Consider the following 24,772-nt stretch of genomic DNA (forward strand, 5'->3'; position numbering starts at 1 on the left):
AAGTCTTCATGCTTTTGCCTTCAAATCACGTAAGGGTGCTTATGCGACTGTCAACTTTCTTTTGCTGGTTCCTCCACCGCTGGCACCTGGATATTATAGAGGACTATCACTGCTGTCACTTGAGCTAATATAGGGCACCAATAGCTCACAGCACAAGCATGGCGTCGATCATTTATTTCCGCATATACGATGTGGCAGCAGAAAAGTACAAAGCCCGCAAGACCTGCAGTGGAGGAACTGTTCATCCACAGTCTACTAGTCAACTACACAGTGCCACACGACGCAATCACAACACCACGCTTTGGCGTTCCGACCGTGTCTCCATCGTAGTGTGGCAGCTATGGGCTTTGTTAACTAACTCCAAAATGCAAAATATCGCGACCTGGCAATATTGCGCCAAGTTGGGGATCACGCGAAGTAGGGTGACGAAGGTGGCGAGAGCGAACATGTCACGGCAGCGCGACGGCAAGAAGGGGACGTGTGGCACAGGTGGGGCTGCGCCTAGTTGGGCGTTAGCGGGGTTCACGTGAAATAGGATGATGAAGGTGGCGTTGCACCAAGTTGGGGATTATTGGAGATCATGTAGATTTGGGTGATGAAAGTGACAGGATTGAACACTGTATCGCAGTAGGTCGACAGCACAGAGAAGCCATGCAGCGCTGTTTGTGCAGTAGCAAAAGTGGCATTGGGGATTATAGGGAGTAGGGCAATGGCAGTGTTGGAGGAGCCGCCCGACGCAGATTCCTGGATGCTACGGGTCGCTATGGCAACAACATAATATTGAAGCATGCCTACACGCCGTAGCACTCTATTTACAAGTACCAATGCTTGTGCTGCCGTCAGAATAAAATAAAATTTAATGGAGGTCACATGAACAGTACACCAACATAACAACATGCAAAGCTGAATAGATAAAAAATATCTCTCATACAGTTATTGCTGTCAAACATGCGTACAGGGAAATTATACTGTCACTCAAGCACTGCTAAATGCAAGCTGTTGAATGAATGAATGAATTCTGGGGTTTTATGTGCCAAAACCACAATTTGGTTCTGAGGCACGCCATAGTGGGGGACTCCGAATGAATTTTGACCACCAGGGGATCTTCAATGTGCCTCCAATGCATGGGACGCGGGCATTTTTGCCTTTCACCCCTATTGAAATGCGACCACCACCGCCAGGAGTTTATCCCGCGACCTCGTGCTTAGCAGCGCAACCCTGTAGCAGTTAAGCCACCGCGGCGGGCATGCAAAATGTTGCGAGACATCCAAACACTTTTGAATAAACATTTGCTCTAAAGACAAGTATTCAGAACCAGCATATGCTGTGTTTTTATGTTTGGAACGTTACATAAGAACTTATTTATATATAGTGGCTAAAACATACAGTTCCAACCCTGCTCAGGCGATGCAGACCAAGAATAGGTTAAAAACTAGCAGCGTGTATCACAGTGCAGCTGCCAATGATGTGCAAAATAAACGTCAGTCCAGATTACTACTGCTAAGACATTCCTTATAATGCCAACAACCATGCTTGTTCTGAACTATAAGGTGACAGGCCCTAACAAACTAGCACACTTTGAACTGAAAACTTTTGTTTAATTTTTGTATCCATGAAGTTCCTGTACCAGCACTGATACTCCTCACAAAGAGAACCAGATGTACTCAACATGTTTACTACTGAACAGTATTAGTGTACACATGACCACTGGAACTACAGTGCCAGTTTTTAATCAAGACAAACCATTCTCTGTGTATAAGTGTGGTGACTCGATAACAACAACATGACAATACAGTGACTATGTACAGGTACTGGCAACGCTAAGCTACCCATTTTCACGATTCAAGAGGCCGTTGTCTTGCGCTTCTTGGTGCTTGGCTTTTCGAAAAGCTGCTTCATTCCTCCAGCCTGGTTTGCATGGAACTTGAGATTTTGAGCTGTTTCTGACATCCACGGTGAGTCGAACAGGGTGGTGTCCTGGTCCACCAAATGTGTGTATTTGGTTCGACCAGACCGACCAAAGTTCTTGACCTGCATTTAACACAAGAGGAGTATGAACTCACACCTAAGGAAAATAAAACATGACTAAAGGAACTGGGGGCCGGGCACAAGATACAGTCGCCAATGGATACAGTAGAACCTCGTTGATACATTCCCATTACATACATTTTCCCAACGCCAACGTTCACAATCGAGAACACAAAAAATGACCCAATGAAGTTAAGATTATTGTTTACCGGTTCATACATGCTTTTAATAGGCAATAACCCAAACGCACCACTGTTAACTGCTGCAGATTGCAATCGTATACGTTTTCCGAATACTAGGTCCCATGTGAACAAGAAAAGACGCGATATAGAAGAGTACATAGCTGTCAGTCTCACATTAAAATGACGGCGTATAGTTTCTTATTATGGTATCAGCAAATCTCCGCCTGGGTTGTCGCACGCCGCATTCATGGCTATCGCCGTCCAGCCTTCTGCGATAAGCATTTTCACCTATCTCTTTTATAGCGCGAAGTGCATAGCGCCATTCGTAGCGTACTGCATGCTTTTAGTAGGCGATAATCAACATGCATCGCCGTTCCCTGCTGCAGACAGTGAGATATGGGCATCACATTTTGCTTCAGTGGCATCCGGCGTCCCTCACCATCTCAATTTCAACTCGGTTTCCAGTCGCCCTCTTAAACACCATGCGATAAGAAAACAACAAAATGCGTCTCGGTCCGCCGGGTTACCACCAGCTCGATCGTACTTGGGATCGTACTTGGGATCGTACGCTTTCTTGGTTAGTACGTTTTTCTCACGGTTTTCTCCAAAATGTATGCACGAGGTTCTACTGCAATTCGGAGTCGCATTCACATTTGGGGACACTGTTCGTTGGTTTCAAAACATTGTCACCATTTTTTTTTCTGGGGGCTCCTTTAATTACGCGAAATAAGGTATTAAAGATGGTTACTCACTTCCCTGCCTAAATTGCCTTAAGTGAAGAGGGTAACATGGTTGCAGTTTTCAAACACTTACCTGCATAACCTTAGGCAGGACAGTCTTGTCAAAGTGATCTTCCAGGGTGGGCGCAGAAAAGTCTCGTTTGTAGACATTGTCCTCCTCGTTCTGCAGTAACAATGAAAAGCAGGATGTAAAACGGGTAGCAATAGGTTATTTCACATAACTAAGCTGCATCTTTTTGCCTACATCTGTTTACAGTCCGGTAAAAAAAATTCAGCAAGCACTGAGAAAAAAAAAAGAGGGAGAGAGAACGGCTGTCAATCATCTCACCAGGAAGAAAGCACCTCTGTGAAAGTACTTCTGCAGGAACTTGTATTTTCCCTTGGACGCCTTGTTGGTGACCTGGCGCGGGTTGGCCCGGAGCTCGGCACGTCGCTCCTCTTCCGTCATGTTGTGCATGCGCTCAACCTCCATGCGCTCCTTCTCGTACCTGCAGAACGAGGAATGCCACGCACTTGCGTCAGAACACTGCAGCCTTCTCTTTGCCAACTTAGTCTTGTTATAGTTATGCTCATCAAGCCACTGCCACTGCGTTTCCAGATTAAAAAAACAAAACAAAACAAAAAAAAAAACAAAGAAAATCCCAGGACAGTTGAACAACGTTCACAACGTTGCACTTATGGCCAAAGTGGCAGTTGCGGAGCACTCGTTAAACCGCAGGCATCACATAAACATGATCTGTCAGCCTGCAACTGGCTGATAAACTTTTATGAGCTGCCTGAACTGCTGAGGCTGTCATAGTGAAGAAACTTGCCACACAATCAGTGAAAAGAATGAGCGGTACTGAGGAGTTCGATCTTTAGTAACCATGAGAAACCAAAGGGCAATGAAGACAAGAAAAGCATAGGGAAAGGTATCTGTTTCTCATTATTTAACTGTACAGTTAGGGTTCAGCATATTTGTCTTAAACAAAACAGAATAAAAGAGAAAAAAAAAGAAGTTTGCCAATTTTGTTTTTCAGTATTCGGTGGTAACTGGAAGGACTCAGTGAAAAAATTTATCAGACAGTTCAGACAGCAACCTGCACGTATCTGCAAGCCTCTAACACTCCAATGCAAGCAGCTTGGCGATGTCAAAGTCATGCTTAATCCTCCCGCCAAAGTAATCTTTTTAAAGCGAAGTTTTGTTGGCTTCTTCCATCAACTTTTGGACTGCCGCTGCTGCTGGCTCTGTCTTCCGCGTCGCGTTGAGAGGGGGGGGAGGGTTCAGAATGTGTGTATACATGGAAGGAGCATGACAGAGAGGAAAGGCGATGTGAAAAACTTGTTTGAACGTTTCCATTGCTTCACATAAGCACAATGCCTTCTGAAGCTCCCTGGCCGTTGCCTCATTTGCCTCTTGACAGCTGTAATTATGCGTGGTCTCCCCACAAAAGCATTACAGAAGCTGCAGCGCTTACCTTTCCACTAACATGCAAGTCCAGAGGGGATGTAGGCAGAATGGTACAGAGGAGGCAGAGAATGGGGTAGAACTGACGAAGTCACAAAACGAGTGAATAACAGCCTTGCCACTCTTAGGTTTACAGATCTCACACATTGGGGGAGGGTGGAAGAGGGAAAAGGTGACGCGACAAAGCAAGGAAATGCTACTGCTATAGACATGACAGCAGTTGTGGGCAAAGTGAAGGAAGGGTGCAGCACGACGTTTCTGCTATTTCTAAAAAATAAACACCATGCAAATTTGTCGAGTGGACAACTGATTCAGGGCGTGCAGACACAAAGCGGCATTGAAGCATTGTATGGTCTAGACGACACTATGCAAGCAGTCGTACGTCAAATCGACACGTATGTGCGTGCTGTGGCAGTTTTGTGGCTATGGCATTGTTTGAGGTCGCAGGTTCGATCGCAAATACGACAGCCAAATTTAGACGGGAGCGAAATACAAAAATGCTCTTGCACTTAGATTTAGGTGCATGTTACAGAACACTGTGACTTATAACCAGTTTGTGATTCTGGCACGTACTATCTGTTCAACACTCCCGCTACCATGCGATGTGCCCTGTGAAGCAATGACAACGCTCAACCCTCTCGGAGGTTATGAAAAGTGGCGCATAACAATGACTCAAGCATACACGTCTCCCTGTGTGTTCTGTGTACTATGTAGACAAACAGCAGTGGTGCACGCAAGGTAACATTTAACATCAACTCCACTCCATTTAACATCCACTCTCGTATTGGACTAAGAATTCAAGAAATTACATATTTGCCATCAACATCACCGCTAATTATCATCAGTCAAAGCAAACAGCACAGAAAGCTTCGCTTACATCGATTCCCACAGTGCATGGTATCTGTATAATCTTTTTTTATTAGCTATCTTTTTTTTAGCCCGACTGCAACTAAAACAAAACCAGTGGCGGAAAGGCGAGATGGGGGTAGGGGGAGGGGGCTGCGGCGTGTGCTAATGAGAGTGGTCTCCCCCAACCCAGAAGCCAGGGCCCGGGTGTGCTGAGATTACTGCAGTGCATCAAATGGCAAGTTCACAGATGCTAACAGTAGGTCACATCTACTTAGTGTTTCTTTTTCTATATTCGTTTGCTGCTTTACTCCAGCTAGTGTAACAAAGGAACCCTAATTCAAATTGTGCTTTAATATGAAGTGCACCCCTCTTAATTTCTGCATAATCTCATCACTGTATGACATTGTGCCTTTGCTAGACTGCTCCTTGAAAATTTTATTCAGTTTGTTCCATTGAAACGAAGACCTGCAATTCATTATACAGGTCACATAGGGGAACTGAGACAGAATTATTCCTCTGTTATACAGCTTATCTCATTGTACAGGTGTTCGTGGTAGAGATGCTCGAGTGCACTGAGCAAAAATGTAATGCTAAGCTTGATGCAAAAAATGATCCTCTGCAAGAGCTTGGCAAAATATGTTCACCGACAAAGACTAAATTTCTGGATAAAAATAAAAAATGAGTATGCTGAATTTCTGGAAAATATGAAACCAAGATTACTGAACCATACGTACAAAAGCACAGATGATGCTTAAGTTTATGATAGACTTTTATGTTCTTATAAAGGAAAAAAAATAATAAAGGATATGAAAGTGGAAGAGAAGACAACAATACTGCTGGCGGTAGTCAAACCAATTAATTAAAATAAATAAATCCTGGGGTTTTAACTGCAGAAACCACGATATGGTTACTGGGCACGCCGTGGTGGACGACTCTGGATCAATTGTGACGACCTGGGGTTCTTTTATAGTGCACTTAAATTTAGATCCATGAGCGTTTTTTGCATTTCGCCTCTATCGGAATGTGGCCATCGCAGCCAGGATCGAACACGCAACCTTGACCTCAGCAGTACGACGCCATAGCGACCGAGCTACTGCAGTGGATTTCGTACTGTATTCAAAAGACGCTGCTGTGCAAATTTAATGCGCAGCTAAAGTTCCCGCCAGAATGCAGCGAGAGCAGTTGGGAGTCGAACGCACGAAATCAAGGTCAGTAGCACTGCGCCCTAGTCACTGAGGCAACGTGGCAAAAACATTGAGTAACCAAGAAGATGAAAAACTCACTGCTCCTTTTCTTCCTTGTCACGCTTGATGCGCTTCAGCTCGCGTAGTTTCCAGGCTTCGTATGCTGCCTCGTCGTTTTCGTCATCCGTGTTGACCCAGTCCTCCGAGTCATCAACACGCTTCTCCTCCATCAACTCTTTCTTAGTCTCTTCTTCCACGATCTGAAACATTTGACGCAGGCACGTGTTATGAGCCTCTGGATTGGCTGGAGGGATGAGTATGTGACGGGTGGCTGAGAGTATTAAGCTGAAAAAAGCATCCTCAAAGCTACTGTATACTAAGCTTAATAACTAATGGTTGTTGCTGTATGTCATAACTGCACTGATATCTTATTGTAACCAACTCACAGTTTGATCTTTTTGTGCTTACGATACCTACATATGGTACCATTCAGCTGGTCCCTACTGCACTCTGACATGGATTGCAATGATGTGAAGACAACATTGTTTGGCAACATCGTTGACAACTTCATTGGAGCGAAAGAAAGCGTGATCGAGCCGAACATGCAGCTGCTCGCCAGAGCAATCGGAGGCTGGAAGAGGAAAAACGTGAGCAGGGCTTCTGTTGTAAACAAACAAAGAAAAAACTGGCTGTGGATTAGCTAAGGTTAAGCCCAGGATGCGAAGCATACTAGCCTTTATTTTAACGCGACAGCATTAAGGAGCTCGTGTCGCAGAAAAGCCGGTGTCGTCGGCGTGGGCTCAGGCGTGCGGCGCTTGCTGAGGCGCACATTTCGTTGTCGCGCCGAACGCTGCGTTGCTCGACGCTCACCGCGTCCGATGCGGGACGCGTAGTCGCTGCGCCGTAGCAAAGCCACCTAGAAACAGTCTCTGTAGCATGCCACAACCTTCGCTTCTCATTCCAACGAGCAGCTCTGTCTCCAGGAGGCATCTCACTCGTGAGCATTCGTGAGTGTCTAGCAGAGCAAGCGCAGCTGCTTATATACCGCCGCGAGCGACGGCGCGAGCTGGAGCCCCGTTTCTCCTCTGTCGTGACGTCACGGTGTCATGTGGTATTGAAGGCGACACCGCCGCGCCTGAGCAGCTGGGTTGAGCTCTCGTAATATGCTTCGCATAAAAAGAAAGTGCTCAGGTGCCAAGGAATGCCACTGTGGCTGACATCATGCCAACTATGGAAGCTGCAGGAGCCACGACCGAAATTCTACCAGATCTCATCCACGCTGCCAGGTTCAAAGTGAGAGAGGCTCCAAGCACGGTGCTCTGGAGCACTTGAAGAAGACCAGCCAAATGCACCATTAATGTGAACACGGTCCAAAATGTTTTTTTCACCCTGCAATTCCAAAAACTTCTTGGCAACTAATGATGGCCCAAGTGATTGTAAATGGCCATTGTGACGAACAGGCAGATGTGCTGGCTGATAGTTACTAAATGCCGGGGAGTTACCCATGATGTCATTGTCATAATGACGGTAACATCTTCAATCTCGTTAAGCACATGAAGCGTGACCATCTAGGCTGGTTTAAAGGGCGGCTGTAATGAGATGAAATTGACTAACCATGGTATGCAAATGCTGGCTTAAAGATTTTAGGAATGGTCTGCTCTGCTGTCACGGTAATGCTTCATAGCCATGCAACCATAATGCAAGCATGGTTCAAACACCCTTGTTCACCCTGCAGAAAATGATGAAGGTATCCAGTGATAATGCATTGCAAATGCTAGCTTCTGACCTTACCCACTCATCCCCATACATAAAAAACACATAAAAATGTTAGCAATTCGCACTTTAATACCTCCATTTCTATCGTCCCTTCCCATTTTTTTTTTTGTGCACAGCACCTAGCACAAGACAGCATGAATGTGCCAAGAAAAAGAAAAGAACAAAAAAACTGCCGAGGACAATACCGTAGTGGACAAAAATGACATGTGTGTTGCAAATTAGTAGCTTTTCAGAAAAATGGTGTCAACTCAGAAAACTTGCTGCTGTCTTATTAAATTTAATGAGTTCAACGCTGAAGCAACCACTTAAGTCTGCCAATCTTTCTTTCTCACCTTCAGTGTGGTGCGTCGCCTTTCTTCAGCAATGCGCTTTGCCTCGTGCTCGAGTTCCTTCTCCTTTTGAGCCAGTCTCTCGCGCTCCTGGATTGTGACCCTGTCACGCCTGGATTTAGGAAGAGATTAGTCAGATGTCAAAGATCCTGAGGTTCTGAAACTAACTACATTGTACAGCGGCAACGATAAAAAAAAAAGAGAGGAGAGAAAGAAATTTGCGCAAGTGAATGCTGATGGCAGTGGCTATATTGCAGTACGCAATGCTGGCGCAGCTGATATGCAGATGGCAAAAGTACCAGGCCAGCGCCATTTCTCATACTCGGGGGTAGTTCGGTGGACATTTGCAGGTCGGGAGGTATTATTTTTCATTCTGACAGCTGGCCAGCACATGAATGCGAGATGGCAAGATGGCGACATAAATTTGTGAATGTTTGAACGCTGCTACAGATCACAGGTGACCTCACCCATCCTGCAAACGTGGGAAGAGCCCATCTACTTATTTGTGCACAACAGTGCTGCCTATCTTAATTTAGTAGCTTTGGTCAATGCTCAATTACGCCATTTTTTTTAAATTGCCACCGGACTGCCAAAATGACATGTGGTTCAAAGAACCACAACGTGAATACGGAAGGTGGAGGAACATGGAAGAGCTGGTGCCTGACAAACGAAATGAAGGACTGTGTGAATGCAACATAGCCAGGAAAATGTAACAGCCTGAAACATGCCAAAAGGCATCTGCTGTTTATCCACAGTAGAGAACAGACCAATGAATTTCTAGCCCTAGAAACAAATTTTTAAAGAGAGGTCACGTATGTGTTACCAAGGTGAAAATGTCAAAGTTCACTGAAAAATGGTCACAGTAAACATACATGAGAAATACTAGCTGCGAATATTTTTTGCTCACTTTCGTGTTATCAACTTAGTACAGAACCAAACTGTTCAAGAGACTTGCAAAGAAAAGTAAAAAATTCAAATGCTAAAGCTTTATGTAACAAAACCACAATATGATTGCGACGCATGCTGCAGTGGGGAACTCAAGATTAATTTTGACCATCTGAGTTTTTTTAATGCGGACCCAATGCATGGGTGTTTATGCATATTGCTCCCATCATAACATGGCCATTGTGGGACATATTTCATGCCATGCCCTTTGGCTCAGCAGCACATTATAGTCATTGTGCCACCATGGTGGTTAAAGAGAAGGTGAAGATGGAGTAGTAGAGCAATAAAGAAAGAAAGGACACTGACATATCCATGTGCTTTATACTTGTGCAAACGGGGGACCGTAATATTTTAGCAGGAATGCTGTGAACCGTTAAATAAAAAAAAAAGTTGGATTCTGTTATCTTATGTGCCAAAACCACAATTTGGTTACGAGGCACGCTGCAGCAGAAGGCTACGGATTAATTTTGACTACCTGGGGTTCGCTAATGTGAAGGTTAATAAGTACACAGGTGTTCTTGCATTGTGCCCCGAGTGAAATGTGGCCAATGCAGCCATAATTAAACCCGCGACCTTGAGCTAAGCCGCACAACGCCATAGTCACCAGGCTACCGTGGCGGGTCAATAATGTGACTGTGAAATGTCAAATGTTTCGGCCTTTTAAACTTTTGCCTGGTGCTGCACAGCGGATAATATGTGAACTACTACATTACCTATTAAGTGAGCACACACTTATCTTTTATTTGAGAAGTTTCAGAGTACCCTTAATGTGAAAGAAAATAATAATAATAAACAGAGAGAGAGAGAGAGAGAGAGAGAGAGAGAGAGAGAGAGAGAGAGAGCCTCGTGTAAGTTACAAAAAGGATGCACTGACTTACTTACCCTACAGCTAGAATAGAACTGGCAGAACTTTCGAAGTTAATCAACAAGCGTAAGACAGCTGACATAAGGAAGTATAATATGGATAGAATCGAACATGCTCTCAGGAACGGAGGAAGCCTAAAAACAGTGAAGAAGAAACTAGGAACTGGCAAGAATCAGATGTATGCGTTAAGAGACAAAGCCGGCAATATCATTACTAATATGGATGAGATAGTACAAGTGGCTGAGGAGTTCTATAGAGATTTATACAGTACCAGTGCCACCCACGACGATAATGGCAGAGAAAATAGTCTAGAGGAATTCGAAATCCCACAGGTAACGCCGGAAGAAGTAAAGAAAGCCTTGGGAGATATGCACAGGGGGAAGGCAGCTGGGGAGGATCAGGTAACAGCAGATTTATTGAAGGATGGTGGGCAGATTGTCCTAGAGAAACTGGCCACCCTGTATACGCAATGCCTCATAACGTCGAGCGTACCGGAATCTTGGAAAAACGCTAACATAATCCTAATCCATAAGAAAGGGGACGCCAAAGACTTGAAAAATTATAGACCGATCAGCTTACTGTCCGTTGCCTACAAACTATTTACTAAGGTAATCGCAAATAGAATCAGGAACACCTTAGACTTCTGTCAAGCAAAGGACCAGGCAGGATTCCGTAAAGGCTACTCAACAATAGATCATATTCACTCTATCAATCAGGTGATAGAGAAATGTGCGGAATATAACCAGCCCTTATATATAGCTTTCATTGATTACGAGAAAGCATTTGATTCTGTCGAAACCTCAGCAGTCATGGAGGCATTACGGAATCAGGGTGTAGACGAGCCATATGTAAAAATACTGAAAAATATCTATAGCGGCTCCACAGCCACCGTAGTCCTCCATAAAGCAAGCAACAAAATCCCAATAAAGAAAGGCGTCAGGCAGGGAGATACGATCTCTCCAATGCTATTCACAGCGTGTTTACAGACCTGGAGAGAGAGACCTGGAGACCTGGATTTAGAGACCTGGATTGGGAAGAAATGGGGATAAAAGTTAATGGAGAATACCTTAGTAACTTGCGATTCGCTGATGATATTGCCTTGCTTAGTAACTCAGGGGACCAACTGCAATGCATGCTCACAGACCTGGAGAGGCAAAGCAGAAGAGTGGGTCTAAAAATTAATCTGCAGAAAACTAAAGTAATGTTTAACAGTCTCGGAAGAGAACAGCAGTTTACAATAGGCAGCGAGGCACTGGAAGTCATAAGGGAATACATCTACTTAGGGCAGGTAGTGACTGCGGATCCGGATCATGAGACAGAAATAATCAGAAGAATAAGAATGGGCTGGGGTGCGTTTGGCAGGCATTCTCAGATCATGAACAGCAGGTTGCCATTATCCCTCAAGAGAACAGTGTATAATAGCTGTGTCTTACCAGTACTCACCTACGGGGCAGAAACCTGGAGGCTTACGAAAAGGGTTCTACTCAAATTGAGGACGACGCAACGAGCTATGGAAAGAAGAATGATAGGTGTAACGTTAAGGGATAAGAAAAGAGCAGATTGGGTGAGGGAACAAACGCGAGTTAATGACATCTTAGTTGAAATCAAGAAAAAGAAATGGGCATGGGCAGGACATGTAATGAGGAGGGAAGATAACCGATGGTCATTAAGGGTTACGGACTGGATTCCAAGGGAAGGGAAGCGTAGCAGGGGACGGCAGAAAGTTAGGTGGGCGGATGAGATTAAGAAATTTGCAGGGACGGCATGGCCACAATTAGTACATGACCGGGGTTGTTGGAGAAATATGGGAGAGGCCTTTGCCCTGCAGTGGGCGTAACCAGGCTGATGATGATGATGATGATGATGACTTACTTTCGCACAAATACAGGCTTCAGACGTGGCCCGGTGTCCTCTTCCTCAGACTCGGTGTACTCTTCATATTCAGATTCTTCGGACTCCTCTTCATCCGAGCGGCCCTCATCCTCCAAATCAAGCAGCTCCTGAGAGAGAGAGAAGTCCGGATAAATAAACAACTCACAGTTCAACTAAGCCAAGCACAGATTGTTCATTCAGCATTGTCAAAGCAATCAGGGTGAATGGACCAAGCACAGTAGACGAAGAAATGCTCTTTACTGTAGCACAGACGAGAACGTCCGTACTGCTATCTACAACGCTCTGTAAAAGTGAATGTTGACATCCACAATACAGCATGTCTCCCGTCACTTATGCTCACAAACTGCCGAGATCAATCCATGTCATCATCACCAGTTTATTTTCATGTCCTCAGCAGCACGGAGCTGTCCATCAGCGATCTCCAATTACCCTGTCTTGTGCTAGCCGATTCGAGTTTGCACCTGCGATTTTCTTAACTTCATCACCCTACCTAATTTTATGTCATTTTCGGCTGCGCTTCCCTTTCCTTGGCACCCATTCTGTAATTCTAATGGTCCACCGGTTATTACATGGCCTGCCCAGCTCCATTTCTTTCTCTTAATGTCAACTAGAATATCGGCCACCCCTGTTTGCTCTCTGATCCACACTGCTCTCTTCCTGTCTTTTAACACTTCAACTAACATCTTTTGTTACACCGTCTTTGCACAGTCCTTAACTTGTTCTCGAGCTTCTTTGTTTGCCTCCCAGTTTCTGTCTCATATAGTACCGTATTTACTCGCATAATAGTCGCACTCGTGTAATTATCGCAACCCCTGAAGTCTGTCATCAAAATTCAATTTTGGTTATTTCCCGTGTAATGATCGCACCCCGAACTTGCCGCAGCGATATGTCGTGTGCCAGGTCTAGCTAATAGTGCTCGCGCTTACCATCTGTCGAATGCTACGCGAACGACTCTTCAAGACAAACCTAGCGGTTCTCACACACCAAACATTCTTAAGCAGATGCCCCCATTTCATTCCTTTCATCACTTTCCCACACTTCCACGACAAAAAAAGCTACAACCAAACTTGCCTTTATTATGTGTAGGCTTTATGATGGTTGTGGTCAACAACAACAACAAAAGTGCCTTTCGATTCTTCTCATCTGTACTTGTGGGCACGCAACCAATTGCGAGCGGCAACGATAGTAGCCACGTTTACACTGGTACATTAGAAGTGTACCTTATTCATACGCCGACGCTTGTAAAACAGCTAAGATATTCGCCCACGCTTAGCGGAAACATGCGATATTAGGATAGTAGTGAAGACAAATGCCGCAGTTTCCGCAGCATGCCCACCATGTGTTTCTATGTCACTGGCAGCTAAGTGCGCCCATCTGTTTCCGTCCCCTCAAAATGGACATGGCTACGTCATTGCCGCAAAGTTGCCGATATTATTCATTACTGATACGGAAGAAACTGGTTCAATGCGCATAATGTACTCATGAGAAGAAAAAAAAACGCGTTCGCCGTGCTCGGCTTGCTCCTCCGGCCGCCATTTTTGTTTTGGTGCATCGCACTACATACAACGGCAGCCGCCTATTTGTTGACCTGTTGTCATCCTGCGACAAACGCGGGATGAAAAAAAAATTTTTTTCTCGCACCCCTGAATTCGCATCAATTTTTTTTAACAAGAAAGTGCGATCATTATGAGATTAAATACGGTAGCACCAGTAGAATGCAACGATTGTACATTTTTCTTTTCAATGACAGTGGTGCATGTACACAGATGCAAATAAATATATGAAATAAATATATGAAATAAATGTCTACAAGCAACGTTATAGGCAATGAGGTGCATCACACTAGGCAGCTTTGATTTGACTCTACCAAATTACTGAAGCTATTTTAGTGGCAAGCACAACTTTTTCTTAACAATGTTAAATTGTATCGAACTGAGTGCACCAAAAAGCTGTTTGAGTAGAAGTAACAGTGCAAGAGAGTATCCAAGTCAATGACAGTGTTAGTAAATTTGTGTTTGAGGTGAAGGTGATTTCCGCTTTCGACATTCCGAGCAGTGTTCAGACCGGCAATGATGTCCAATATACTAAGCAGTTAGGATGTCCCAACACCATCATCAGAGGGCAGATATTCATGATAGATGACTTGAGCTCCTGCTCAAGCCTTAGTAACCAATGTAGGTGTTACCGATGGATGATGCCTTGTCAGTGCTATGCCAACATAGTTTTGGGACTTAACAACCAGGAAGAGAAATGCTACAAATGCGAAGCTAATATAAATGATTTCGTGGGGACTAATCAGCCCTGGCATTGAGCTTTAAGAGCCGGGAAAATGTAACAAAGAGGAACATATCAACATGGTTCTACCGTGCATTTAGAACACACTGCAACGATGTACAACTGCTATAATTATGTTCCAACATCGTTTTATTTTTTTAATGAATTCAATATGTGCGAGATGTGAATGAGGTTACTATTCTTGGACTACATGAAACAAATCAAGTGGTAAAATGAATAAAGCAGTAAATATTTCTATTTCTCCAAGGTGAGACCATATAACAAAACCAGCAAACTATCCCTGCATAAGCTTGCCCAAGACATGATGTATGTAAACCTACTCACCTCCTCTTGAGCTCTTGCCAAAGCCCGTTGTCTCAGCATCAGACGTCGGCGCTCAATTTCCTGCAAGGACGGAATTAAGACGAGTGCTCTGTAAAACCATGTTGTTTGCATAATATATATTCTCTAACAAGTGATCCATAATCTGAATAAGCAAGTACATGTTTTTCTGGTCTAAAAAAATATAAAGAATGTCACAATGTCACTGTTATTAATACACATTGAATATATTCAAACCTGGAATCCACACCATTGTTTTCTTTACACTCATTCAGTGAAAGAAAAATAAATTAGAAGAAGAGAGAGACATGCCACATTAATGAAGAAAATGAAGGTGAAAGTGCACAATAAAGGCTTTTTTGCACCCTAGAGTCATTCTCAGTGCAGAAAAAGTCTAAAGACATTATGTGCAGTGAATTCAGTCATTTACAGATGGCACATAATTTTTTTTTCTTTTTTAACCAATATGATATTGAATAGCCTTGGTCAGAGGGCGCCACAGATCATGCGAGGTGGCTATTTGTGCATCAGACATTTGAATGTAGCATCTTCTCACGTATTTTCTGTTTTGGCTTCCAGTATTTGTTACCCAGTCACAGTTCCAGAAGTAATATCTGCTGATGTGGTTTAAGTTAAAATTTATCTTAGTTGAGTTACATATATAGTTAACTCAACTGAATTTAAATACCAGGCTTCCCAGCGACTAACTTCACTGATTACAAAATGGCGAGTAATAGATACTAAAGGATGTTTTATTCATAACACATCAGTGGATGTTAAGTAGTTGTGTCAATTAAAAACTAATTGACTGATTAACTTATTACTTTCCAATTTTACCATTGCCAGTGAGAAATTTAAATATCCCAACCATAAAAACCACCCATCTGCTAGATGTCTTGTGCCTACACCTACCTGAAGAAATACGCACTAAAAACATGCAACGAAGTGCGCAGAAGTTCCAGTTAGCATGTGTCAGCTTTGTGAAAAGATACAGCAGGTATTATATAGCAGTTGAGTAACATAGAGCACAACATAAATTTTTCATTTCCAGAGGCGGAAATGCAAGAAATATTAAATGTTAAGATTTGCACAATTTGTTCTCATGAAAGCATGAAACTCAAATGCACCTCATCATCAAGCTCTTCAGCATCGCTGTCTTCTTCTCCATCTCGCCACCGAGCAGCGCGCATCTCGCTTTCGTCCATCGGTTCTTCTCCATCAGCACCAACAGATATGACCTCTGGCTCATGGATCATCCTGTGTCTTTCCATTCTAATAGCAAAAAACAAAAATAAAGGGTCACCCAAATGAACTCACTGAAAGTAATACTGGCTAACATTGCTAGTATATCCCTAACCGCATCACTCCACCTAATTACGTGTCACTATTGGTTACATTTTTGTCCCCTTCACAACCATTCTGTTAGTCTAATAAAGACCACAGGCAATCAGTTCTATGCACCACATGACCTCCCAACAACAAATCCTGCTCTTAAACTAAACTATCAGCTGCTCATATGTGGCCTTGATTGCACATTTCAGCCTTCTGTGGTGGCATCACCAGCGTAGATGACGAAATGACATGTGGGGAAAAAAAACAAGAGAGAGACAATGCTTCAGGAATAAACAGTGTGTGTGTGTGTATGTGTGTTTGGGGGAGGGGGTGATCTTAAACGATTTCTATGCGATAATGAAGTTCCATTCAAACTACTGCCATCATAGTGATCAGATTCTCAGAATTACAAAAATAAAGATGCCATGTTTCTCAATGAAGCAAAATTAGAAAAAAAATATGAAATGAGCTATGTAATGCTTCCATACCATTTTCCCGTGTGTCGGAACGAAATGAAAGCCAAAACAAAAAATGAAAAAAAAAAGCAATATTTTTGCTCGGAATGAAAACATAACCGAAACGTTATCTATTGTTTTGTTTCGGAGTGAAAGTGAAATATTTTTGATCGGTTTTCGGTTCAAGTGAAAAATTTGTAATCTGAAAGAGCCGACTTCAGGCAACGTAAGAATTCGTGCATATATCTTGGGCAGGGATAGTGTGAGCGGTAGCTGGTCGAGCACTCCATTTATCTAAGCCTGTTGCTCGGTGCAATAGCAGATCAATATCGTAGCAGAAACCCAGAGCTCAAGCGCTGAAGAGCTTATTGTCTTGTTTTATACAGGTACAACGCTTTATTTCCAAAGTTTTATAGTTCGTTTTATCGGAACAGCGGTCTCTCATTTCAGCGAGGAGAGTCGATGACGTACTGATTCTGAGATCACGCTCAGCAGCTTGAATCAAGGCACTGATCATAATCTCCAAATTTATAATTCACTTGTCGAGAAAAAGAAATACTACATTTTATTGCTTCGAAAATTTTGGCATGCAAGCCAAAACCGTTATGAACTATTATAGATATTTTTTTCCAGAGCAGAACCGAAATGGAACTTTTTTCAGTGGAACGAAACTAAAACCAGAACAAAAAACATTTAATTCCAACACCCTGCCATTTTTTTCCCTTGGTTACTTTTTTTGCAAATCATTAATGTACAGCAAACCAACACTGAAAAGTGATCAGTGTTTAATGTAGTTACTTGCGCATTATGAGACTTGGTAATGAGGCATCACTAGTAACTACTTATGTCACATATAGTGGTCACAGCAGTTCACAAATATTGCTCTTAAGTGACAGTAAATAATCACTGCTGAAGGGACAGCTCTGAGTTGTTACAGTTTATAACATTATAATGGTACCAGCTGCCTAGCCTGCACCTATTTCCTGGTGCAAGACTCATTCCATGGCATAGATGACACCCTTTCCATCACGAGTCAGACTGTGCTAAAATGTTACAATAGCTTACAGCAATAGTTCACTTTACTGCACAGAGCTTTTCAAGACACTGTAAAAGTACAATCTTACCGTTCCTCTTCGTTAAGCTGCTGGTCTCTTCGCTGGAGACGGCGCAGACGTGGGTCATTTTTTTCGGCTTCCTCGTCGATGGGAATCGGCTCCGGAATGACTGGTTGCTGCCGCCGCTCGAATGTGAACTCATCTCCACTTTCTTCATCGCTGCTTTCTTTAGGAGCATATTTAGGTCTGTGGGTAGCAAAGGGGGTCATAAGCACAGGGTGCCAAGCAAAATAAATGGTTCACAGGAAGCAACAATGGTTAACAGGGGAACTGTCAGCCTGAAGTCAATGTTGACAAAGGAACTTCATCACCATGATGAAGTCAAGTTCTTCTGTTGAAATGCAGGCTTCAGGCTGATGCTTCCCTTGTTCAGTCTCTGCTGACCATGAGCACAGGGGGAAATGATAAAATTATGGTAACGCTGCTAGTCCAAAGATAAGTTCAACTGTGCTCATTTCGCCATAATATTAATCAGAACATCACCTCTATGAACACAGTCACCAGCCCCACCGCTTTGTCAATACTGCATGCAATTATGGCATTTTGAGCTTATGTTCCAGAGGCTGGCTACCAGTAATCTGGAAGAGTCTTCCGGAAAGAGTCCACTTACCTTCTTCCAGATATGTATCTGTGCACTTTCACTTTTTGCATGGAAACCTCGCCTAGAAACGAAAGGGCAAACTCAGATTATTAGGCTCTTTATTAGTGCATTAGGTGCATTATCATAACATGCTGATAGCCGGCTGAGACGTTCCTTCGAGAGATTCCTACGGAGTGTAAATTGCCCGTTAGTTAAAGCACGGTATATTCGGTACCTGGTCGCTGAATATAAGTTCAGGTTTATGGTTCAACATTTAGCACTTGGAACTGACGGTAAAAAAATAGAAATCCGCGAGAGCCTCCGTCAAGAACAAAACGAAACAAGCAGAACATACTGAAGACTTTCGCGAAACGAAAATGTTCAAGTGGGTCATACCGGCTCAACAACGCTGTCATACTCCTGTATATGAACAATCAACTCCTGAATGAAGAGGCGTACAACTAACAGCCACAAGTATGCGTGAGGCGATAAAATAAACTGCCATTTATTTTCCAGCTGGATCGGCATACCCTGCCGAGGATTTGAACGGTCAGCGTACGATGAATCAAAAGCACTTACCCTTTTCATTGAGGACGGGGATGGCGCCTGCTGTTGATTGAATGAGGTTTGACGCCTGAGAGGCACTCATCGTGCCCGACATTGCGGCCCGATTTTATAGTAACACGCGCAAATCTCTTCGCAAACACTACTTCCACTTGCGACTGGGTCAGCCTAGTCCGACGCTCACGAAATCGTACCACAGTCGCACATAAACATGGCTAGTGGATTTAGCCCTAACTCGGCTTTACATGGATTGTTTGCTTGGCTCATTTTCAACTAATTGTGAAAAAAAAGCAATAAAACTACATAACGCGCCAAATAGTACACAAATATTTTTATGTAAATTTACTTGCATAGTAGACAAAATGTAATAAAATTATAATTAGGGCTATGGTATTACTCTATAGCTTGACTTCATGGGCTAAGGAATTAAGGCCTGAGAGAAGGTAACTAGCGCCTCAGTCGTGCCATATGTCCACACAAGTCGATTTACTGCAAATGGACGCCTTTGCTGCTGCGTGCGTTCAAAAAACGTGATACCCATGTGGCGTTGGCGCCTTTGTAGACGTGCATGTTTTCCACTCGTTCATCGCGTTCAAAGGCGTCGTTGACACCTGCCAAGCAAGCTGATCTGCCATTTTATGAAGAGAGCTCGTGGTAAATAGCTGGCAACGCGAACAGTGCCGTACGGTCGCTGTTTCTTGAACCTGTGCCTTCATTGCCGAAGCCAATTTTTAAAGCGAAAAGCCGATCAGATCTTCACGCCCTCAGGGTATCATGTCAATTCTTCAATGTTATTCGATACACAACTGAAAAAGGTTCGTCATGAATCTGTGGCCCGTTTCTCTGATCCGGTGTCATTGAGGGCAGGTATCTCCAGACTGCTGTAAAAAAACAACTTGTTTCCCGCACTACAAAAGTAAAGGCTTTCTAGTTGCAGTAGCCGTTGATGTCAATTTGAGTAGCAATGTTGCAAAACACTTTAGCCAACCGTCTTTGCCACCTTAATTACGCGCATAGCGCAATGCTAGCTGTGTAATCGCGTAGATTTTATTGTCATTTGCAATCAAGTAATCAACGGGCTTTCCATCCCTCAGGTGCGTGACAAACTGACCACGACACACGTCCAGAAGTCACGATGCTGTCGAACGTCGACTTGCTTTCCAACTGTGAGCGCGACTTCATCAAGACCGCAGTCTCGGAAGATAAGCGTGTCGACCGCCGGACTTCCAAGGAGAGCAGAAACGTGCGAGTCTCCTTCGGCCTCGACAGGGGATGCTGCGTTGCCTCGCTCGGCGACACCAAGGTGCTGGTGCAGGTAAGGGTAGCCAATTGTTGATCGATGTTGCTTTCTTTTTTTTTTCGACATGACACTAGCGAGGATTGTTGAACATAATCAAACTTTCTACAACTGGTACGCAGGTGTCTGCTGAAATCATAGTACCCAAACCTGGAAGGCCGACGGAAGGAGAACTCTTTGTGAACCTTGAACTGTCACCGATGGCGGCGCCACACTTTGAAGCAGGTCGACTTGGGGACTATGGTGTTGAGGTTTCTCGCCTGTTGGAGCGCTGCATTCGCGACTCTCACTGCATTGATCTCGAGTCTCTGTGCGTGGTGTCCGGTGAGAAGGTGTGGGCACTTCGGGTCGATGCGCAAGTGTTAAACCATCAGGGTAACATTGTTGAATGTGCTGGCATAGCAACGATCGGTGCGCTCATGCACTTTCGTAGGCCTGATGTAACTGTCATTGGGACAGAAGTGACTGTCCACAACCCAAGGGATCGTGAACCAGTTCCTCTGCACCTACACCACTATCCTTTCCTTGTGTGCTTTGCCTTCTATGACGACGGAAAGACCGTGCTCATTGACCCTACTGATCTGGAAGAACGGATTGCCGAGGGACTTCTGTTTATCGCTGCAAATGCCCATGAAGAGATCTGTTTGTTGCATCAGCACGGTTGCACTGTTCGCAGGGATTTGGTGTTGCTCTGTTCCAGACTAGCCTCGGTGCGCGCCAAGACACTCGCTGAGAAGATTAAAGCTGAAATTGCCAAAGATGATGAAGGTAGGATGAAAAACAGAAGGGTTGGTTTTGCCGCTGCCCTTGAAGTTGATGAGGATGAACATCTGACAACTATGTTGGAGCCAGAAAGCATCGAAATTGACGACATGGAGCTACAGGAACCCCTTACTGAAAGACCAATCACAGCAGTCAACACACCGGAGGTTGTATCCAAAGCCAAGGTGTTCTTGGAAGGCTTAGGGACGGCAGTGATTGGAAAAGGTGGTCCTAGTAAATGGGGTGTCTTGGAGCATTCAGATCATGCAGGCAAAAATGCAGGAAAAGGTAGCAGAAAGAGGAGAGGGCCTTCGCTACAAATGGCAGAAAACAGAAGCGACAGCAGCGAAGAGGAAGAGGTTATTGTACTTCAACCTGAAGACACCAATGCGAATACAAGGGCTGCACAACAAATGGAAAGCACTGCTGAGGATGATGAAGGTGGTTCATCTCGTGGGTGGTATCCAAGGACTCCATTTTGAATGCTAGGTGCGTGTCTGTATGTGTGTGCCATACTATAGTCCTATTCTTAGGGGCAGCAAAATGTCGGAATAAGGTTTTTATGATGTCATTGTGTGTATGGCTGTTTTAAGCATGGACAGAAAATTGACCGTAGGTTTTTAAGCAGCACACACTAATCAAATTAAGGATTCACTTAAGATTGTGATGTTGGATCAGAACATTTTGTTTCCCATTGTTGCCTCCAGAATCTAAACTAGGTAATCTGCTTGCCACTTAGATAATGGTAGAGGTAAGTCAACAGGCGGCAGTTTAGGTTATGAAAATTTTTATATATTTGTTAATATGCTCTCTGCAAACCATTATCGGCGTTTGTGAACATGGAATGATGGGAGATGTTGCACGGCAATGCATGTGCATTGACATTTGGTTGTGGAACCTGAAAGGCACTTGGAATTGCTCCTGTTTGAAAACAATAAAATGTGTCATGCCCCGAGATCCTGGGTCTTGTGTGGAAAAGGGCTTCTTCCATTTAGCTGCGGCACGAATGCAGATTTTGTTGCGCATCAAATGCATAGTGCTCAGAGTTGCAGAATGATTTCTATTGCTGTGGTGCACAGCAGTCCCAACCAGGCCATGTGAATGGATGCTTTGTAGGGCTGTCTCATATGCTCAAGTCACTGTAGTTAATCATGTTCAGGCAAGTTTAAAAGAAGTCATTGTTTAGTCTCATCAGCATTTGGTTTAATTGGCAATGTTTTATCTTTGATGAAGCATGTCCAAGAGGAGAAACAGAAGGAAAGGAAGTGATCCACTACTTCACTCACAGACTAAAAAAAGATTCTCTGAAAGTTAACATTTATGTACATAGCAAGAAACAAATACATACCAGTAGAGTGATTCCACTTATGAAAAAAAGAACCAAGCAAGAATCCAATCAGGTTGCCACACTATACTCCTGAACCAGAAAAACGTTTACGTTTTCCTAGCAAAGTAAATGGCTGATGTGTGTGTCGCTTGTGAAGCGCTTCAATTACTTCTCTGGTGAGTTGGTTGCTAATGCTTAGATAACAATGAATTAAGTTGGGACTGCAGTGGTAGATCTTCCTTTTTTTTTTTTGTCTCATCTTGCATGTGGTTCTGTGATCAAGGATAAATAACGCTTGTAGTCTGTGATAAAATATTTTGTGCCCACGAAGGCAGATGTGCACTGAATACTTCAAAGTTTACTAGAAAAAGGCACTGAGGTGAATGTGCTTTAAGTCATAGAGGTGCTCATATGTTTAAGGGCATATATCGTTGTGGTGGTCGCTAGCTGATGAGGTGAGAGAAGCCCGTTACTATCGCACTTTCAACATTATGTTGTGTACCCTAGTGCTACATGCACAGATCTCATGTTATCACTGAGCTTCTTTTTAAAATTTTTTTTTCTGCAATATACTCACTCATTAGTTCAGTCATGGTTGAGTGTCTGGTTCACATCACCATAATGCATCACCCCTCCTCCCAATGGCATGCTTGTGTTTTTTTTTTCCTTTTGATCTTGTGATTCCTTCTTTCTCTAATATCCCTGGGTTTTTTTTGTGTGTGTGCGCATGTGCGTTGCCCAAATCACAACATTATTTTAAGTCGTCTCCAGATGGCTTTCATGTGACGTCTTATCAGTAAACCGCTTGTAGACTGAACCGGGCTCTCGACCATGCTGCTGGGGATAGCTGGATTACATCAACCTGCAGCTTCTCAAGTTCACTATAGTGAAACCACGATGACGCCATTGCAAGCAATCATAGTTGTGCAAATGCGACACTTGTTCGAAATGTTTTCTTGGGTATGTGGACCTGGTGACTTTTGCTTCTAGTTTATATGTAATGTCAGGCCATTGTTAAGGCGCAAGCACACATGTGCGCCATGCTTTGCTTTGAGAAATGCCTAAGTGACAATAAAAAAAAAATTGTATTTTCGGCACACTTTTGATATCACATCAAATTTTTATTGCATTGCTTATCCTATTGTGATTGTTTTAAATAGCTAAAGTAAATGATGTCATAATTTGAATTATGATGCGCTGGTAATTTTTATTCGCCGAGTCACAACGACACATTTCACGACTACCTCCTGTCGGTTCCTCCAAAGCCTGAAACGAAAAAACAAAAAAGAAAGATGACATGTGTTCCGCTTGCTTCATGCGTTGACATGTACAATCTCAAGGAATGCCAAGCATGTTAATGTCACACTTGCTTGCCATTGCATTCTTTGGAATGTTGCAAAAATAAATAAGATCGGGCAGGCCTCATCTGTGATGACTATCCGAATGTGCAAGTAGCCAAAATGCGTCATGTAAGGCATGTGCCACAGCCAGGCTCCTCTGTCGAGCTTCTCTGAGGACATGCTGCGCCCCACCGTGAAGTCCGTGCATGCTGTCAAGCTTCCCTGAGGACATGCATACCCAGTGGCGTGTACACAGTGACCCAAGTTGGCATGAAGGAGGTTTATTGGAGAGTGGCACACACTCTGTGGCACGCACAGATGCGAATGGCGATTGGCTCTTATATTTTATGGAATAGGTGGATAGATTATCCAGAAAGAAAACTGGTCCAAGTATGCCAAGAATGCTATTCGCATTAGTAGTAACTAATGGAAGCTCGAGATGTTCACTGCGCTTCCGAGCGTGGTCTTACGCAATGGCTTCGCATGATGATACGGTGAGATGAAACAGTCTCAGTTTGAAATAATTTCGTAAAAGTCTTTGGAAATTAAGTCTATTGTTCTTGCTGTTTAGGGCGCTACTTTGCATCACAATCTTGTGTGCGTTATCTTTACCACAGTAATTTCCGATCACAAAAATGCACGCTAGGCTGATGATTATTGTGAGGCAGAGTTATGCCCTCAAAAGTGCGGGATATTTAAGTGTGTCCTTAAAAAAAATATGATAAAAAAGAAAGACATGGTGTTTCAATAACTCCTTTACGCAAGAGTGACAGTTTATTATATAAATAACTCCGCTATCAAGGCTGCATATTCCTGCCGACTGGATGTGCTTCATTATGGGTTACTGAATATTAAAAACGGCATTAAAGTATTCGATGGGTATTTACTCGAGCAAGAACAGTTGCTAATGTAAATACAACTACAAGGTGCAGCCTATGTCGCATGGATAAAAAAGCTTCATGTGAAGATTAATTTCGTGGTGTAAATGTGTGATGTCATATTGTGTTGCATTTTATTGTGTTACTTTTGTGCATGAAATTCTAAAAAGATGGACCAATTTGGCACTTTACTGCTTAACTTGGCAAGGCTCTATTTTGGTAATTAACAAATAACTAGCTTCAGAAAGATTGTGATGCAATCTGTGAT

General features: G+C 43.5%; 3 protein-coding genes across 11 annotated transcripts in view; 1 reads left to right on the plus strand and 2 right to left on the minus strand.

Moving 5' to 3' along the window:
- Nucleotides 1–839: 839 nt before the first annotated feature.
- Mfap1 (Microfibril-associated protein 1) lies at nucleotides 840–19,135 on the minus strand. The gene is made up of 11 exons (XM_065454869.2): nucleotides 18,916–19,135; nucleotides 18,367–18,418; nucleotides 17,766–17,942; nucleotides 15,982–16,126; nucleotides 14,858–14,917; nucleotides 12,218–12,345; nucleotides 8,539–8,647; nucleotides 6,530–6,690; nucleotides 3,279–3,438; nucleotides 3,024–3,113; nucleotides 840–2,031 (listed from the first exon to the last, which is right to left on the minus strand). The coding sequence occupies exons 1-11, from the start codon at nucleotides 18,995–18,997 to the stop codon at nucleotides 1,843–1,845; spliced, it is 1,353 nt and encodes a 450-aa protein (XP_065310941.2). The 5' UTR covers nucleotides 18,998–19,135; the 3' UTR covers nucleotides 840–1,842.
- Nucleotides 19,136–19,360: 225 nt separating this feature from the next.
- On the plus strand, nucleotides 19,361–21,916 carry Rrp45 (exosome complex component Rrp45). 3 transcript variants are annotated; one of them, XM_070525994.1, is made up of 3 exons: nucleotides 19,361–19,715; nucleotides 19,995–20,215; nucleotides 20,320–21,916. In XM_070525994.1, exons 2-3 carry the CDS (start codon nucleotides 20,036–20,038, stop codon nucleotides 21,439–21,441), a joined length of 1,302 nt encoding a protein of 433 aa, XP_070382095.1. In that variant the 5' UTR covers nucleotides 19,361–19,715; nucleotides 19,995–20,035; the 3' UTR covers nucleotides 21,442–21,916. The 3 variants fall into 3 exon arrangements, with proteins under 3 accessions (XP_070382095.1, XP_065310932.2, XP_065310930.2); XM_065454860.2 differs by having other exon boundaries at nucleotides 19,361–19,669; XM_065454858.2 differs by having other exon boundaries at nucleotides 19,362–19,554.
- Nucleotides 21,917–23,386: 1,470 nt separating this feature from the next.
- The window catches only part of LOC135920554 (store-operated calcium entry-associated regulatory factor-like), a 32,473-nt gene continuing 31,087 nt past the window's right edge, over nucleotides 23,387–24,772 (minus strand). For all 7 annotated transcript variants that reach the window (XM_070525996.1, XM_070526000.1, XM_070526001.1 and 4 more), the window contains one exon: nucleotides 23,387–23,552. In XM_070525996.1, the coding sequence (XP_070382097.1) occupies nucleotides 23,527–23,552 (26 nt within the window). In that variant the 3' untranslated portion in view covers nucleotides 23,387–23,526. The remainder of the gene's footprint in view (nucleotides 23,553–24,772) is intronic.

The sequence above is a fragment of the Dermacentor albipictus genome, chromosome 9 (genome assembly GCF_038994185.2).
Source record: "Dermacentor albipictus isolate Rhodes 1998 colony chromosome 9, USDA_Dalb.pri_finalv2, whole genome shotgun sequence".
NCBI classification, from domain to species: domain Eukaryota; kingdom Metazoa; phylum Arthropoda; class Arachnida; order Ixodida; family Ixodidae; genus Dermacentor; species Dermacentor albipictus.

Bases quoted from the DNA above. Each gene is read 5' to 3' on its own strand.
- Mfap1 (XM_065454869.2), bottom strand. From the start codon at position 18,997: ATGTCGGGCACGATGAGTGCCTCTCAGGCGTCAAACCTCATTCAATCA. The intron at 12,346-14,857 runs GTGAGTAGGTTT...TCTCTCTCTCAG, and splicing joins TGGCAAGAGCTCAAGAGGAG to GAGCTGCTTGATTTGGAGGA. The intron at 3,114-3,278 runs GTGAGATGATTG...TTGTTACTGCAG, and splicing joins ACAGAGGTGCTTTCTTCCTG to AACGAGGAGGACAATGTCTA.
- Rrp45 (XM_070525994.1), top strand. From the start codon at position 20,036: ATGCTGTCGAACGTCGACTTGCTTTCCAACTGTGAGCGCGACTTCATC. The intron at 20,216-20,319 runs GTAAGGGTAGCC...ACTGGTACGCAG, and splicing joins ACACCAAGGTGCTGGTGCAG to GTGTCTGCTGAAATCATAGT.